At 37.7% G+C, this 19431-nt stretch overlaps 2 protein-coding genes across 2 annotated transcripts in view; both read left to right on the plus strand.

Annotated features, from left to right (window-relative positions):
• The first annotated feature begins 25 nt into the window (after positions 1 to 25).
• Positions 26 to 6429, plus strand: LOC121388695 (protein asteroid homolog 1-like). The gene is made up of 2 exons (XM_041520151.1): positions 26 to 128; positions 2230 to 6429. Exon 2 carries the CDS (start codon positions 2422 to 2424, stop codon positions 4681 to 4683), a length of 2262 nt encoding a protein of 753 aa, XP_041376085.1. The 5' UTR covers positions 26 to 128; positions 2230 to 2421; the 3' UTR covers positions 4684 to 6429.
• A 4395-nt stretch (positions 6430 to 10824) lies between these two features.
• Positions 10825 to 19431, plus strand: part of LOC121388763 (large neutral amino acids transporter small subunit 2-like) — a 49706-nt gene continuing 41099 nt past the window's right edge. Inside the window, exon 1 of the mRNA XM_041520256.1 lies at positions 10825 to 11120. Coding sequence (XP_041376190.1) covers positions 10932 to 11120 — 189 coding nt within the window. The 5' untranslated portion in view covers positions 10825 to 10931. The remainder of the gene's footprint in view (positions 11121 to 19431) is intronic.

Here is a 19431-nt window from a genome sequence, read left to right on the forward strand (position 1 = left end):
TTTTGCAAGGGAAATAACTCTAACATAATAAGGCAGGTGGTATGACATGGATAGGAATCAGACATATTTTTCGACTTTACGTTGTGATTAGTTGGTTGTCTACGCATGGATGTGCTTAAGTGTTTGAGGTAAAACATGTTATTTCACGAGGAATCTATTTCTCGTTAATTAAATGATGATAAAATTTAAATGATAGCGAAAAATAATGCAGCTTCTAAAGGTTGCACACCATGATTAATTACTCCGCTCAGGCCCTCCCCTCTCCCGTATCGTTAACTCCTAGCCTTAACCCTAACCCCTCACCCTAGCCTTAGCCCTAACCCTAACTAAAAATAATAAAGGCCCTAAAAGGGGGTACCAGGCGGATATTATACTATTCCATTTTCCCGCCCTCCTTTCACGTTCTCCGCCCACCTTTATTTTTGAGCGCCCCTCTTTATTTTCCAGCACCTATCTCTGCTATTTCCAAATGCACTTTTTTTTTCACAAAAAAACCCACGATCAATCTGCACACTGACACTGGACATCAAAAGAAACAAGCCGCATTGTGTATTAAAAAGCAATTGACAAAACATTTACGACAGTTACCGTAACGTAATTTAACAGTATTTTTAACAGCCTCTATTTTGTCTAATATGTGTATTCATTTGTATGTTTGACAGACACAATAAAAGTTATATTTTATGTAAGCAATGAAAACATTTATTTAAATTTACGGATTCGGCAATCTCCGATTGAAAAAAAAACCCTCTTATTTGGCGCCAAATTTGTCACGTGATCAGAACGGTCATTCTGTCTTTTGTTTCCACTAACTATCGTTTGATATTTTGTCCTCAGTTGCAGATATAATTGCTTGAAACTGATGATTTTTACTTTCTGTTATTCTGTTTATTCAGTAGTTCTTTATAAAATATTGTAAACTTTTAATTTTGAGGGAATATGAACGCTTATAAAAACAACGGAAGTGGTAGTGTTTATCATTAAAGTCATTTATCTTGAGTGCCAAATAATATATACACCGTCTTTACAAAAACGAAACTACTTTTTATCAGCTGGCGATATTTTATCACAGCGATCGATTCATTCGATGAAGATGGAAATAACAAAAATGTATCTGACATTAGATCACTTTACAGACATCTTTATTGTTTTTTGTATATCTTGAAATCTTTATTAAAAATAATAATATTAAAACTGTGATCGGTCCAGCAAAACCGGAACTGCCCGTGAATGTCAGACCGATATCATCTTCGGTTCAATTAAAAGACGAGTCTTTTTATAAACCCCTTTGCACTTTTTTGTAGGCAAAATAAGGAGTATGTCGTTTTTTCAAAGTCTACCAACACAAAACAATATGGTAACCAAACTACTTGTCTTCCCCCCCCCCCCCCCCCCCTTTGTTTTTTTTGCTTTTCGTTTATTGGTGTGGGTTTTTTTTTTTGAAGGGTGTGGTGCCGAGCGGCCGCCCTCCTTTAATTTTCACCCAGCGAGAACACTGATTATACTTGTTACTATTAGAAGTGGAAGTATACCACTTGTACAGTTGTTATCAGTTAGTATTAAAGGTAAAGGTGACAAATCGTCTCATGTTGCTGACCATTATTATACTTGTAACTATTACAAGTGGAAGTATACCACTTGTACAGTTGTTATCAGTTACTGAATTAGTATTAAAGGTAAAGGTGACAAATCGTGGTGTTGTGCCTAAAGGTTTGTAAAATAATGTGTCTTTCCTTGTTTTATTATAATGTGTCTTTCCTTGTTTTATTATAATGCATGGGGTATTTTTGGTCTCCGACATTGCAAGATATGCATTTTGAGAGGTCATGACCTCAGATTAGCTGACAGCGTAACAGTGTATGAATGCACGTAGTGATAAAAAAAAAAAAAAGGCACTTTGTTCAACGAATTCATTTGCATAAAATGTCTTGATTAGTCATATTCATATAACTCAAGTTTTAGAGTTTTTGAGACTAGTGGAATAAACTGATTTTTGTACACACAGAAATTAATTATTTAAAGATTATTTGATTAAAACAAGAACAACATTTGTTCTTCTTAATTGTTGTTAAAATAATTTGAACAAAATAAAAAAAATTCGTATAAAAATAAGTTTTCTCCATTGGTCTCAAAAGCTCTGAAAATGAGCTAGGCAATTATGCCAAAAGGCTGACAATATGGAACTTAACAACAATGTTCTTACACATAGATACTATTTTTTCCTTGCAGGATCTGTTTTTTGTGCTGTAAGGATCAACAGGCAATGGGATTTCACTGTTTATCAACAGAAGACTTCACTTGAGGACTTGCTATAAACATGGTACCAAATTCGTGACAGCAGGAAACAATCTGAATGACATATTGATATCAACTTTTCTAATTAATCAGTTTGAAAGATGTTAGAATATTAGAGTTGTGACAATGGGCGTTCATGGGTTCACATCATACATTGACAGCAATCCTCACTTCCTCCAAGACTACCGTTTCCATGACAGTAAACTAGTGATAGATGGGAACAACTTCTATTACTTTTTATACTACTATTGCCATGTGAGGTATCAGTTCGGTGGGGATTATGACCAGTATTCCAAAAAGGTCAAAGAGATTTTTCAGACATTGAAATCATGTAACATTGAACCTTTCGTTGTGTTTGATGGTGGGTATGAAACTGATGGAAGAAAGCTAAAAACCACCCTTTACAGAGCAAAAGAAAGAATTCACCTTGCTGGATTGATTTCCAATGGAAAACGTGGGAAAGTCCTTCCCATTCTTGCGTACGAAACCTTCAAGACGACACTAGACTTGGTGGGAATTCCTCACGTGACATGTGACTTTGAAGCTGATCGACAACTGGTTACTTTAGCCAATTTTTGGAACTGTCCAGTCCTCAGTAACGACAGTGATTTTTTCATCTTCAATTTGAAAGCTGGGCTTATCATTTTAGACTACGTGGACTTCAGAATAACCTATGGTGAAGATGAAGACACGCACAAAACATTTCCATATGTATCTTCCCAGTTGTTTCACATCGAGCATTTTGTTAAAAGTGTCAACGGTGTTGATAAGTCATGCATGCCTCTTTTTGCAACTTTGGTGGGAAACGACTTTGTTGATGCCACAGTCTTTGAACCTTTCTTCTCTCAGCTTAAATATTGCCAGAAATCTAAAAAGAATAAACTGATAATGTCCAAGAAGTTTTCTAAAATGGTTGCCATTTTACATTGGCTGAAGCACAACCACAACATAACTGATGCTGTTGAATCCCTTCTTGCATACTTCAGCTCTGCAAGTAAAGAACGTGTTCAAAAGATAATAACCAGGTCTATAGATTCTTACATTGATCCCGAAACCTTTGAATCATTTGACCTTCAGAAGTATTTTGAAGGTGACTCAAGAGCAGAAGCTGCTCTGTACACTGATACATGCAAGGCATATAATGGAACATCACTTCCTACTTGGTTTGTCCAGTCTCTCAGGTGTGGAGATTGTTGTGGATTCTACATACAGAACTCCATAGTTCTGCATCGAATTGTCCAGCAGACCCAGGTTGAAGACCTGAGACAGCCCTCGACATATGTTAGGTCTGAGAGGATCAGGAAGGTGATGTATGGTATTCTGTTAAAGGAAGATGTTTCGTCACTCGAAGAGCAAAGTCTAACGGTTAAAGCCCAGGCTGTTGAGGAATATGTGAGAGAGCGCAAACATTTGAAGAAGACCCTTGTTGACCCAGTAATGGAATTGCCAGAGTATGGGAAACTCCCAGGAGTGAGTGACATTCCACACTGCTCACTAACACGTAAAAGGCAAATTCTTACTGAAAGTTTGTCATTGAGTGTGGACTTTGTTAATCTCTTTTCTCATGACCTGCAGCTAATCATGGCATCTGTTATTTTCTGGCTTAATAATGCTGAACCTAAGGTGACAAGGCATCATTTAGATGCTGTCTTTGTTTGCATCATATTTCTCCATGTCAAAGCCAGACTTGAAAGCAGTCGTTCTGGGGGGTGCTTGTCATTGCTGCCTACTAGTCAAGGAAACCAAGATGAAACGCATGAAAGTAAGAAAAATGGACATTGTGATGTTTCGGAACCTGTGAGCCAATTGAGTGTTTCAGAAAGCTGTGATGTTGCTACAGAAAAGGAACTGGTCATGGTGTGCAATAACCTTTCCAAACACCACCGGGAGATGCAGAAAGTAACGAATACGAATCCAATTGAGCCTCAGATTACTCATGGGTTTTCACAACTCCAGGCTTGCCTCTTGGACACAATCCATCTGAATCAGGTCTTACAGTATCCCTTTTCAAAACCCTGTCTGACAAAGCTTTTGAACTGCACCTTTTTGTACAACTTCTGTAGAGATCTTCATACCAGGGTAGATGCGAACCACTGCATACAAGGGATGTTGATAAAAGGTTCTCCTCTTGCCGACTTGTTCACCAAAATGCAGACGGCCATTTTAGGAGCAATTTCTGCAGAGTTCTTCCAAGATTCAGCGAGTAAGAGAAAGAAAACAGCAAGGAAGCGTGAAAAAAAGAAAGCTGGAACAGTTACAGCTTCTGACTTGGTGGATGATGCTGATGATAATGTGAACACAGACAGTGACCCTATGTATGATGTTATTGCTGACTGTGATCTTAACAATAAATTCAGTGCTCTGCTCCTGGATAATGATGTATATTAAGATACATGAAAATTTCTGAAGGGGGCTGCTGGGAACACACTTAAGTATTGATACTGCCTTCAGAAAGCTGTAGTTCAGAGGCAAGTTGCTGGAGTGTATTAAGAGACTCAATTTTTAATTTTAATTTTGTTTTTGTTTTTGTTAAATTATAATAAAGCAGACTTTCCACTTCTTCTCCCCCCCCCCCCCCCCCCCCCCCCCCCGATTTATGAATATTCAAGTGGCACGAAATGCATATAAAATTATAATGTAACAACTGATACTTTTAACACAAAGCCACATGGTATATACAGGCAGGGCTCAAACTTAAAAATTTGTCTTCCGCAGCAATTTTTAATAGAATTGCCATGGGTGAGACGACCCACTGACGGCAATGTTGAGCCTGTGTATGGCAATATTTAAACTGACATATGCAGAAAATATGTATGTAGACATTTCAAACGTGCAAATGTTAAATATTGGCAGTATACATTTTACCATTGTTGAGGAACTTTACTGATGGCACAACAGTGCCTCAGTGATGCTCTCTACCTATGGCAATTTATATCTCGATGACGGCAATTGTCGTTGGTGCCATCGGTAAGTTCAAGCCCTGTACAGGTGCCTATGAGGTCCTTGAACCACAGATGTTCTTGGGAACATTTTGATACATTTTGTACGTATAGGGGCGGGATCGTGATCAGTTGATTGAGCACTCGTCTGATGTACTTGGGTCGCAGGAACGACTTCCATTGGCAGACCCATGCAGTTTTCCTGTCCTAAATCAAAGGTCATGGTATAAGCTGTGCCTATAAAATATCCTTTGGTGATAGTGAAAAACAAATGTAGCAAGTTTACTCCAAAGACCATGTATCAGAATTAAATGACCGATAATTAATATGGGGCAGAATTTAGCTTAGTCAGTAGAGTACTTGCCTAAAGTACATTGATGGATTGAACCATTCTATGATTGCTTTTTTTTCCTGTTCCAACCAGTACCCCATGACTGGTATTTAAAAGGCTGTGGTATGTGCTGTCCTATGTGGGAAAATGCATATTAAAGATCCCTTGCTGCTAATCAAAAGATAGTGGATTTTCTCTAAGACTTTCCTAAAAAATTATCAAATGTTTGACACCCAGTAGCCAATGATTAATAAATCAATGTGCTCTAGTGGTGTCTTTAAATTGAAAAAATAATTTCCTTTTTGTACATGTATATACTAGAGACAACACTGGTGTGTTTTTTGTTTTTAATTTTATTAGGCAGTTATTTCCCCTTAATCCCATATAGTAAGGTTTTTTTTACAAACTTGCAGGTATTCATTTATGAAATGCATGTAATACAATGTAGTTTTAGGCACAAATTGGCTCAGGTGTTGGGTTTATTGTTGTTGTTTCTTTTGGGGGGGCATGGGGGGGGGGGGGAGGTGCATTGATGAAGACAAAATGTTAAGTTATAAGTGACAACAGCATCACTTTGTGTTACCTCTTCATTAGTCTTGATATCCATCTTTTCTTACTAATTTCAGTCCCAGTCCAACGAAACTAGGATGTTTGACTTAGTGCATGTTAAACAAATTAAAAATTGATTCATATTTTAATAATCATCAAGTTTTACTGCACAAAACGAAGCTTAAACCTAGTGTTTGTGCTGAGGTTATATTAATTTTTATACTTTAAATATAGATCATGGGAAATAAATTACTTTTATTCATATATTTTATTATCTTATTTTATTTTTATTTATAATTAAAAAGTATACATTACCATGTTGGTTAGCTGCTATTTGTTTACACTAATATCATGGGAGAAAAGCTGGACAATAGGATATGAAAACATTAGTCTTTGGGAATAATTGTTTTGCCACAACTGGTATATCAAATGCTACGGTATGTTCTGTCCTGTCTGTGGGATGGTGCATATAAAAGATATTTTCTGCTACGGTAGCAGGTTTCCTCTCTAAGACTATACTTCAAAATTACAAAATGTCCAATAGCTGATGATCATTAATAAACCAATGTTCTCCAGTAAAAAACCTAACTAACTTTAATTTGTGCACCTTGTTGCTGTAAAATGACGGCCATTTACAGTTGGATGCTAAACATTGTTACTGTCCCACTGTCCATGTGTTGTACCCACATGCAAGTCACTCTTCTACAGCTCTCTCAAGCTTGCCAGTTGAAGTTAAAGTTTGTTTTTATTTAACAACACCACTAGAGCACATTGATTTATTAATCATCGGCTGTTGGATATCGGACATTTGGTAATTTTGACATCGGAGAGGAAACCTAAATTTTTCAAGGAATCTGTTATATGCACTATCCCACAGACAGTATAGCAAATACCACAGCCTTTGCTTTACCAGTCATGGTGCACTGGTTGGAATGAGAAATAGCCAATGTGCTCAAGCACAAATACGGCTAGTGCTTTACCACTGGGCTACATTCTGCTCCTTCAAGCATGCAAGAGTCTGTCTTGGCATGGTGGCTGTTGTCAAAATATCGATTGGTATCAGATGGTTTGGGAATGAGAACTGTTAACATAACCTATTTCTCGTTCCAGCCAGTGCACCACGACTGGTATATCAAAGGCTGTGGTATGTGCTATCCTGTCTGGGATTGTGCATATAAAAGATCCCTTGCTACTAATGGAAAAATGTAGCATGTTTCCTCTCTATGACTGTGTCAAAATGACCACATGTTTGACATCCAATAGCCAATGATTAATAAATCAATGTGCTCTAGGTGTGTCATTAAATACAAACAAACTGTTGTTAACAACCATATCCTCTCAAAGTTAAGACATGTCTACCTTGGCCACTGAATCAGAGTTTGCAAATGACCAAATCTGGAAAGAAGTGGATAGGTTAGGTAAGGTTGGAGTGGATGAAATTTGGAACAGAAACTTTGTAAAGAAGCTAAAATTAGTCATAATTGGATTAAAAAACCAAAAGAGTCAGGTGAGTTGATCAATTTTAAACATGCTGCCAAAAACAATTAAAGACAAAAACAAAACATTTTTGAGGAAAGGTCCATAAAACTAGACGACGAGAGAGGGTTGGCAGTTGCATGGAGAATGATCAAAGTCATGGGACAAGACCGTTGAAGTCCATGGTCAGTAGAGTTTTCATGATGTGATGTATAGTGGTGTTGTCCATGTCTGGCATGAAGGTCCGGATCAGCAAGGCCTTCAGGGTATATAGTGGTGGTGTCCATGTCTGGCATGAAGGTCCGGATCAGCAAGGCCTTCAGGGTATATAGTGGTGGTGTCCATGTCTGGCATGAAGGTCCGGATCAGTAAGGCCTTCAGGGTATATAGTGGTGGTGTCCATGTCTGGCATGAAGGTCCGGATCAGTAAGGCCTTCAGGGTATATAGTGGTGGTGTCCATGGAGTCCATGCTTCACCCCAATCATAACTTTTTGTTTCTGACCACCTTTTGTTTTTGCCTGTTGACCCATAACATGACTCAGACAGTGTGGGTGCCCAGCCCCACCTGCCATCTCTGTGTTTTCAGGATGTCATGAATATATGGTATTGTCCATGTTTGACATGAAAATGTCACGGTTAGTAGTCTTCAGAATGCAATGTATGGTGGTGTCCATGTCTGGCACAAAGAGGTCACGGTCAGTAATCTTCAGGATGCAATGTATGGTGGTGTCCATGTCTGGCACGAAGATGTCAAGGTCAGTAATCTTCAGGATGCAATGTATGTTTTTGTCCATGTCTGGCATGAAGAGGTCAAGGTCTAGTCTTCAGGATGCAATGTATGGTTGTGTCCATGTCTGGCACAAAGAGGTCAAGGTCAGTAATCTAAAGGATGCCATGTATGGTAGTGTCCATGTCTGGCACGAAGAGGTCAAGGTGAGTAGTCTTCAGGATGCAATGTATGGTTGTGTCCATATCTGGCACGAAGAGGTCAAGGTCAGTAATCTTCAGGATGCAATGTATGGTACTGTCCATGTTTGGCACGAAGAGGTCAAGGTCAGTAGTCTTTAGGATGCAATGTATGGTGGTGTCCATGTCTGGCATGAAAGTGAAGATCACTAGTATTCATCCCCCCCCCCCCATCTCAATGACACGTCTTTCTCTCTCTCTCCCCCCCCCCCCCCCCCCCCCACCCACTACTTTTCTAGTATTTTTCATATTTGCCTTTTGCCCTGTAACATGAATCATATTGTGTATGGGCACCATCACCCACCACCCCAGCTCATTATAAAATCCTGGATATGCCAATGCTTTCGGTGTTGACCCAGACTTCAAAGTCACGCCATCCAATGAAACCAGTGGGGCAACAGAATTCATGCCCCCACCCCTTCCCAATGACGTCTTCCCTCCAACCACTAACTTTCTATTATTTTTTAGATTTGCCTTTTGCCCTTACCCATGAATCATAGTAAGTATGCACACCACCACCCCAGCCCAATATAAACTCCTGCATATACCAATACTCCGGGTGTTGACCCGGACTCCAAAGCAGCAATACCAAAACTGATGCTCTGTATTCGTATGTTGTGTAACATGCGTAACACGTATAAAGACATTCATACATCTATATGTCATGCGCTATCGATAGATCACATTGTGCCATCATTGGCGTAGCCATTGATAAATAACGCAATCGTCGGTCGGTCGATCGAGCAAGCATCGATTGATCGCACTGCGCCAGCAATGGATCTGTAATTAGCGTAGCCATTGGTAGATCGCACAAGCATCTGACAATCGAGCTGCGCCATCAACGGATCCACTGAGTGCGTTAATATCTATGTATGTAATAGTCAACCTCGACGTACATAAAATACATAGATATTCATACATCAATATATACTAGACAGTACCAGGATTACCCACTGTTTTATGCACGTAAGCGGGATCGACCGCGTAACTTGTAGGCCCCATGCATGTGGTTGAGTTAAAGAGCATCCATTTTATGGATGCCTCGATAGCTCAGAACGCATCGTGGCAAGTCTGCTATACCGAAACCACCTTCCACTTGTATAAGCGTAGGGTGCACCTAGTGCAAAACATTATACAAATATTCGGGCAAAATGTGCAAACCTGAGACCTTTTTACAATGTATTTCCATCATTCTACCCTCAAAATTAGTTGTATGCAAAAATGCGTTGTGATTCGTTTATGTACAACCCTCATAGCTATTTGAATATGAATAAATAGTTGTCATCCAGATTCGGGCATTTTCGTTTAATTCGGGCCAAAACCAGCCTGCCCCTGCAAAAATGGGAGCCCGTACTCCTATGGTCACTTGTCATTTCAAGATACTGTAGGCAAAGCAGATCACACAAAAATAAAAACAAACACTTTTGTAGAAAGATTGTAATTTATTTTTTAATGCCCTTGTCCCTTGTCAGACATCCAATAGCCAGTGATTAATAAATGAACGTGCTCTAGTGGTGTCGTTAAAAAAATAAAAAAATAATGATGACTCGATAGCTCAGGAGTCAGAACGTATCGTGACAAGTTTGCAAGTTGCGGGCGATTCGTGTGTGTGTGTGTGTGTGTGTGTGTCTGTGTGTGTGTGTGGATATAATAGCTTATTGCATGAGCTGGAGTGCCATACGGAACGAGTTCGGGAATAATTCCCAAGCTCGTTTTATAAAATAGCACTCCCGCTCCCGCTCTATCTGCGTGAAATTTTACTCGGCGGTTCCTACAACCATTAATGTAAGTTTGTAAACGAAGCCAGCCGAACGTATCTTGCAATGGTTCATTATTTGTACAAAATAAATATAAATCATATTGAACTGTTAAAGTAACTGTGGTGTTTTATTTGGAATAGATCCCTTTGAATAACCTCCATCCAACTTCAAAACGCGTGTTTTTAAAAATCGCTCCTTTTTTTTTTTACGCGCACCGAATGATCCTCGAATCAAATCGCTCGCGAGTACAAGAAAATTATTTTGTATATCGATAATAATGACCAAACTAAAAGTAATGAGTAAAAAAAAAATAACAACAAAAAACCCAAAACATTTCTAGTCTTTCGCTTCAATAAAAATATACATCACTGTTTGTTATTGTTATTGTTTACTGTGTTAATTTATTTCGTTTATACAATGACTCGATAGGCCTATTTATTGTGTTAGTATCATTTGCGCTTGCGCAGTACCACCCTCGACCTGGATACCGGTAATTTACACTTAGCGGCAAGGAAGATATTTGTGTAGCAGATATCCACGTGTAGCTGGCGCGGTAGTTGGTGTAGCTGTCACTACTTTCTCGATACATGTAGGACAGTTGACATTTAGCAGTTATGACGAGAAAGGATATCAACTCCGTTAATTCTACTAATGGAAATGAACCCAAAGTAGAGATTGATGACACCAAAGTGGAACTAAAACGAAAAATCACTCTTTTAAACGGATGTGCCATTATCATCGGATCTATTATTGGGTCTGGCATTTTCGTCAGTCCGAAAGGTGTCTTAGAAAATACAGGATCGGTAAGTATTCAGCTTAAAATATAAATACATCAGAATTTTTCTTCATACTAAAAATATTTTCTTTCTTATAAATGACATCTGTTAAAACTGTCAAACATTTCCTGTGCATTGTCTGTTGACAGTGTTGCAGGAGTGTTGCATCATCTGACCAGCTTGAAGGTGTAGCATGGGCGGGCGTACATAGGATTTTGAAAAGGGGGGTTCCAAAATAGATTGCAGAGATATTGGGCATATATTTCTATTTTGAGTAAATATAATAATGTCAGATATCAATGTCAGATATATTAAATTATAAAAAAAAGCGATTTCGGGGGGGGGGGGGGGTTCGGTCGACCCCCCCCCCATGTACGCCCATGTGTAGGGTCTATGCAGCTCAATCAGTGGATAACAGTGCTACAGAAACTAGAGGGGAGCGAGAGCTTATGCCCCCCTCCCTAAAACCCCCAAAAATTGACTTGAATGGTCCTGCTAAACACATGTATACATAACTCCTCAAAAACACTAGTCTGGTGTAGCTAGGATGTTACATATGGGGGTGGGAGTCAAGCCAGCCACATTATTAAATGTTATAGCACAATAGGAAAATATATAACAGTGGCCAAAAAGAAGTGTAATTGAAGGAGGGCCATTTCTGCCCCCCCCCCCCCCCCCCCCCCCCCCCCCCCCGGACGATAAATGTGTTTTAAAAAAATGTGTTTGTCACCTCTCCCCCCCCATTCAAATATTTATACATGTTCGTTGTTGATAAACTCAATTGACTTGTGAATGAGGTAGGATTGGTCAATCGCCCACAGTGAACTACATGTATCCCCTACCCCTCTATCCCAGACAGTACACCACAACTGGTACATCAAAGACTGTGTTATGAACTTCCCTATCTGTGGGGAAATACATATAATAGATCACTTGCAGCTTTTGGCACTGTCACGGGGATCCTATCATACCCGTAACTGAATAAAACACGATTATCCAAATATCTCTCCTAACTGTATATCTATTAGATCTATCTGTATCGGGCAGGCTACTACCCGAGTGGCCCGGCTCTAGGAGTAATCAGATAAGATCTTATATAAATATATATATGTAGCACGTTTAGTTCACTAGAAAACACAACAAAACACAATACACTTTGGAATCTGTATTAACTCTAACGCTGACAAATGTACTTGCCGCAGTAGTTAATTAACAACAACAATATAATAACAACCCAGAGCTAATCACTTAATTAGTTAATCACTAGGTGTCTAGTTTACACAATATTCTAATCACTTCACCGTGATACAACACACACACGTGTGATAATTGAGAAACGCTGTCAGGGGAACTTAATTAATAAAGGAATTACAACTCTATTCCTAACTGGTTAATTTTTAATTAACCCTTAAATACTCATTCAGTAACCTTGTAATACAGAATTAATACTGGTACATATCACAATAAAGACAATAACCTACTGTTTACCTAGGTCCTCTAGGATGACCGGCTAAGCTTTATCTTACCAAATACTCGTATAAAAATATAAGAACAGTGAAGCCTACAATTTACTTCGTCAGATTACCGGAGACACTGTCTAAAGAATATTGGTATAATACAGTATTAAAAAATTTAAAGTCACATCAATCACATCAAGGTTATACAACAGAGCAGAAATATGTATTTTCCAAGTCCGGTCTGAACTGATATAGTTCGTTCAGTTGGACCACGTCCGTTCCCCTGGATACTTCCAATGTTTCTCCTCGATATATCTAAAATCCTAGCTATTTATTATAAAAATCCCAGACTGGTCCGGAGACAGTACGCGGGACCGAATCTTATGATGTGTATTTTTCCACAGCGACCAAGACGGTATATTTTCTTAGATGGCCAGACAGACCGTCGCCAGGTCGCTAGAAATACCCCGGTTGTAAACCGAACTACTGGAGGTATTACGTAACCACTGTGCCCACCTGGTCTAAGTGCATATTGGGATGCAGGACTACCACCGTCGTGCGGGGGAATTACGTAACCAAGCTGCACACGGCCCTCTAAAACAATTAACATCGCCACAGGCGAAAAGATAAGAGCATGTTCCATCACAGGCACCCGCCTGCTACCGACACTGGCCAGGCTGCTGGTGCTCTTTTGTACTTGCCAGCACAGGCGGTCCTCTCTTCCCACCCACCCCAAACCCGTTTCCTGTCCTGGACGGAAGAGCCGGCCCAGGCCGACACCTGTGCTTATGACAGGCATGCACTATAGCAGCTTGTTTTGAATGTGCACATTAAACCTAACCTTTTTGGCGGGAGTAGCCTGTGGCAGTAGCAGATTTGCAGCCTGTCTCCCAGCCCAAGTGTTGAAATAACGATATGTTAGACACCACATAATCACTGTTTGAAAATGTGCTGAGGTGTCATTAAACACACATTCTATTTCTTTCATCCATAAGTCAATATAACAGTTAATAGTTATTATATTAACCCATTAGTCTTAAAGTTGGTACAGATGCGGATCCAGAAATCTTTGCAGGGGGGTCATATGCAACTAATTGCTGGGGTGTCGTTAAACATTCATTCATTCACTTACTCATTCATTAAAATAAATGGACAGAAAAATTGTTGTCCTGAGCAGGGGTGTCTAGACCCTCTGGATCCGCGCCTGCACTCGGATCACAATCCAGTGTCACTCCACTTTCCTCCCCTCAAATTAGTTTTAATAGTTCACATAGATGTTGGGAGGTGGGGGTGGTAGGGGGCACTGGACACCCAACTTTGAAGATATTGCATTGCCTTCTCATACTTGAAATTAGTATATAGCTGCACCCTACCCCCCCACCCCCAACTATTGCCATCTTCCTATGCCTATGGCTCAGTGTGAAGATGTAAGGATTGATTATTTGATGTATAAAATACAAAAAAATTAGTGGTTGGTGTAAATCAATTATAATCAATGATTGATGATGAAATTGCAACATTAATCATGGCATCATAGTAACAGTAATATAGGGTCTTCTTCTCTAGCAACGGTGCAGGGTGTGCACTTTCCGCATATTGTATTATGTATCAAAATGCAAATAACTAATTTTGTAAGAGATCGGAAAGTTATTATTTTTTTTAGTTCAACTGGTTTCCTGTTAATATCTGCACAACCAAACCCATATAGGACATAATAGCGACCACTTCCCCAGTATATCGAACAGTCTAGAACCATTCGGAATGCCTCGGCCGGTTTTGATTATGTATTTGGAAAACCTCGACCACGTAAATGTATTCGTAGGTAGACCGAACCTTGGTAAAACATTCCAGATGTTTGATTGTGTGGGTCCCGTGACAACACAATAATTAGAATTTAATTACAACAGTTTGTAGTAAAACTAAAACAAATTCTGTTTCCTTCTTTTGTGTTGTTATTATTGTTTGTATGATATGATAACATGTTTTTAAAGTGCAATTTAAGTTTAAAAAATTCAAAACGAAATTCGGTCGCGGGCCATTCAAAAGTTGTATGGGCGATTCAAATGTTGCTGTGAGTGGCCCGATTGGCCAGTCAAAAAAAATCCTAAGTGCATATCCTGTCGGTGGCGTCGTGGTTAGGCCATCGGTCTACAGGCTGGTAGGTACTGGGTTCGAATCCCAGTCGAGGCATGGGATTTTTAATCCAGATACTGACTCCAAACCCTGAGTGAATGCACCGCAAGGCTCAATGGGTAGGTGTAAACCACTTGCACTGACCAGTGATCCATAACTGGTTCAACAAAGGCCATGGTTTGTGCTATCCTGCCTGTGGGAAGCGCAAATAAAAGATCCCTTGCTGCTAATGGGCCATTCCATGGTATTTGGTCCATGGGTGTGGAAATTTCAAAATGATCAGTTAAACTAAATTTTTATTATAACTTAAAGTTAACACCCTTAAAGACATACAAATATACTTTTATGGCCAATTTACTTAAGTTTTATGGGTTTTAATGCCGGTTTTATTAAAAAAAAGAATTTTTGTAAGCCAGGACGTGACATTTTTTTATGTTATGTCAAATTTAAAAATTAGGTATCAGGACATCACATCTAAAATATACTACATATGATGAAAATACTACTTTGCCTTCTTTCATATCATAATTAGTATATTAAATTATTTTTCAAAATATATAATGTCACGTCCTGGCTGATTTGAAATATAAAAGTTAGTTTTATTTAAAAACTATTTTTCAGAAATAAAAATCCTTTTTAATCCTCCTCCTTCTCAATGTTCCAAGTATAAATAAAAGGTATAATGATGACTGACTGTATTAAATGATTAAAATAACCACCTCAAACTTTGAGCCAGGAATGACATTCAAGATGGCAGGTTAAATTTAGTAAAGATTAAAAATGTATTAAATCTCTCTATATAAAGAAATTGGCAAAACTGACTAGATAATGCACATGTACCTAAAAGAAATTACTTTTATTTTCAATATTTTTGCTTTCTCCAAAGACTCCATTAAGAATCAGAAACAGAGAAAGTGGACGTTCGGGGGAGCATGTTCGAATATTTAACGTGGATTTATGTAGATAAAAAAATACTATGATAAAAAAAATACTATTATCAATTCTATGCTTCTATGTTTTGACCAAACAATGAATCATTGATAATCTACCAATTTAAGGAATATTGTATTTATACTAAATTTTTCATTTTGTAAATCCAAACTGGTGTACACATACAATAAATATTGTATCAATTGTTCAAATAGAATGTTCTGCTAAAATCTTAAGTTTATTCCTTGGCAGATACGGGTCCATCCAAACATGAATTAGAATATATAAACCAACATTTCTCCAGTGAAGGATGTAATTGGTAAAGATACATGTTGATCATAAAACTTGGGTTGGAGGAATTCAAATCAATTGTGTTGTTGAGATTTTTGCTATTGTCAACCATCAACAGTTTATATTAATATACATTGTTGACAGTTTGGCCTATCAGATAATGATAAACAGAAAGAAGAAACTGTCCAAAAACTAATTTCTATACTGACTGGGGTTCATATTTTGAATTCCAATTAAATCAGATGATCATAAAAATACCAGCAAAAGGCAAAATATAATATATTTTAATTCTAAAACATGTGGTAAATTGCAAACAAGAATTTTTCAGAATTAAATGTCTTGCCTACCATAAACTTATTCAGTGTCATTGATAGTGCATCTGTAGATATCCATCTCAATGCATATTAAAAATGTTTTTAAAACATTTTTAAAAAATCAAACTTCAAAACATTAAATTAAAATTTTTAAATAATAAAATTGAAAAACAAATTTTGACGTGCATTGAGGAGAACATTCATAGATGGAACTATAAATGAATCTTTACTGATGCAGGACATGTCACTTGTGATTTATAAGAAATGAAGCTACATTTGTACAATCAATGTTGAGCTAAATGCAAAAGTGATGCTGCAGCCAACGAAAAAGTAACACCTACGGTAGATACTTCATCTTTTTAGTTTGTACATGTATTGTACAGGTAGGACAAAAATCACCAGACTTAGCAACATCAGGATAAGCAATCTTGTTGACAAATGATATTGTTACGGGTTATAAAAGTATATTATATGAATATTGTATGAGAATTTTTTTTTTTGCATAACAGATCAATTATTTGGGATTTTATGCATTATTTTGATGATAAAAATACTTAAAACCAGTAAATATCATTGCTTTCATAAACTAACAGTGTTTCATTAGTATTATTTGATATACATATCATTTATTAGTTGTATAAGTGAACTGGACAAAAAGTCACGTCCTGGCTTGTACTGAAATTTTAAAAAGTATGTTACATCATAAAGAATATTTTTTTAGTAAATTGCTATATGCCATTTAGAAATAGACTGGATATTGTGTTAAACAGTGTATTTCAATAAGCAAACATTCTACCAGGAGAGCAGAGTTTTGGAATTTACTGCAATGTTAAAAAAAGTCATGTCCATTTTTGTCACGTCCTGGCACATTTTACTTTTCACTTTATAAGTCAATTTTTTTTACAAAAAACTAAATTAGGCCTGACATGCTAATACTACTATATGTAATGAGCCCATAAATGATAAAACTGCATTTCCATTTAAAAAGGATTTTTAGTTAAGGAGATCATAAGAGTCAGAATGTCACGTCCTGGCTTAAATCATTACCACGGAATGGCCCTAATCGGAAAGAGTAGCCCATGAAGTGGCGACAGCAGGTTTTCTCTCAAAATCTGTGGTCCTTAACCATATGTCTGACGCCATATAACCGTAAATAAAACGTATTGAGTGCGTCGTTAAATAAAACATTTCATTCTTTCTTTTCTTCTCTAGCAAAAAAAAAAGGACAAGTTTTAAAAAAACTAAAATGGACACTTTTCCCCCCTTTTCTTTCCACCTAACCCCCTCTTGACAGGATGTTGTTCAGTCTTTGAAATAAGTGGAGATGGGTTGTCCAGGTTACCAGTACATGTAGGTCACCGCGTGTCAATAAGATACTTTGTTCTCTCTACACCACCTACATTTTGATCAGTTGTATTTATGTATACAGTATTGATCAGTACAGTTACAACAGTGACATGAATGAATAACAAAGTACTTATCAGTGTCTGTAGAGGGATTTTTATAATAATATTGGAAATTTTATACACGTGACGTCAGGGTTTCTGCCAAAGGGTAAAACGTATGGTGCCATACCCAAATTGTTTTGCAGATTGTTTTTTTTTTAAGTTAACCTTTTGACAAAATTAATTACTCTCATCATTTCTGTATGATTTTCTTAACCCTAACCCTAAACTTAACTCATTTTCTTTCTGGGGGAGGTCCCCCCCCCTCCCCCCCTGTTGACTGTGGTTGCATTTAATTCCACAGTGCCATACCCAAAAATTTCTTTCTGACAGAAAAACTAATGTGTTGTAATTTATAGGTTACCGGGTCTGTATTTTGTAGTGTCAATATGTACATGGGTACCAGATATAAATTGCTTATTTTGGTGCCTCTTATTCATAAAAATATAACATATGTTATCATATTACTTTTTAACTAATAATATTTTCAGGAATAACTGTTGATTTGTAACTAATAATTTAAGATTTTTTTTTTAAGAATAACTTTACGTTTAACCAATAATTTTTTAAAGAATAACTTTAATAACTTTACATCTAACCAGTTATTTTTCAACAATAACTTTAAATAATTTCACCAATGATTTTTTCAAGACTAACTTTACATTTGACCAATGATTTTTCAACAATAACTTTACACTCAACCAATGATTTTTTCAAGAATTCATAACTTTACATTTGACCAATGATTTTTCAAGAATAGCTGTTGACAGCGCTCTAGTCACGGTTTGGGCATTGATGTAATCTTGGCTCTGCGTCAATTTTGGCACAAATATCGGTCACCACTGTACACAATAACAATCAGATTTTCCTCATATACAATTACATGAGATGTGGAACATGTTTTACTAATTAAAGATGTATGACCTCCTTACTGGGAAGATGGATACATGTACCGTAACATGCCATATTAATTAATTCCAAGTAAGGTTCATGCATATTAAAAAAAAACCCACATTTATTTATTTTTGGGGGTTTTATGGGGGGTGTGTGAAAGAGTCTGACCTGACCAGACCTCCCTTCAAGGGAGCAATAGTGGAAAAAAAACCTTGCTTAGGTTTCATCTCATTTCTTTTATTTATAATTGTTTTCATATCTAGTTGAGGTTCAAGCACATAGTCCTTGGCAACACCTCAGTTATGTGGGCTGTCTGTTCAGGACAATGGGTTAGTGGTTAATAAGAGAGAAGGTGGTGCAGTGGCCTTAAGTACACCTACCTATTGACTCTGACTGAGTTGTTAAACTCGCTCTGGATGGGAGCCAGTACCAGCTTGTGAACATAGTACCTACCAGCCTTATAACTGATGGTGACGTCTTGTCTAAGGTGTGAGGGGTCATAAGATCAATCACTTTTATTGATCTCCAGTGCTGTGTAATTACTAGTAATTAATGTTTTGGATCATACCGCCCGGGGGTGGGGTGGGACTATAGGTTTTATCACCGTCTGTCTGTCCCTCTGTCTGTCTGTCCCTCTGTCTGTCTACACAGTTGCTTTTGCCTCACATTTACTTTTCGGGACTTATTTTCACAATGCCTCAAGATATTGAGCTAAAATTTTGTGTATAGCTTTAGGATGTACTGGAAGGAAGGAAATGTTTATTTAATGACTCACACAACACATTTAATTTACAGTTATATGGCGTTAGACCACATAGATATTGAGAGAGGAAACCCGCTGTCGCCACTTCATGGGCTACTCTTTTTTTTTTTA

The sequence above is a fragment of the Gigantopelta aegis genome, chromosome 14 (assembly GCF_016097555.1).
Source record: "Gigantopelta aegis isolate Gae_Host chromosome 14, Gae_host_genome, whole genome shotgun sequence".
NCBI lineage: Eukaryota > Metazoa > Mollusca > Gastropoda > Neomphalida > Peltospiridae > Gigantopelta > Gigantopelta aegis.

Excerpts from the sequence above, each read along its gene's own strand:
- LOC121388695 (XM_041520151.1), top strand. The coding sequence starts at position 2,422 with ATGGGCGTTCATGGGTTCACATCATACATTGACAGCAATCCTCACTTC.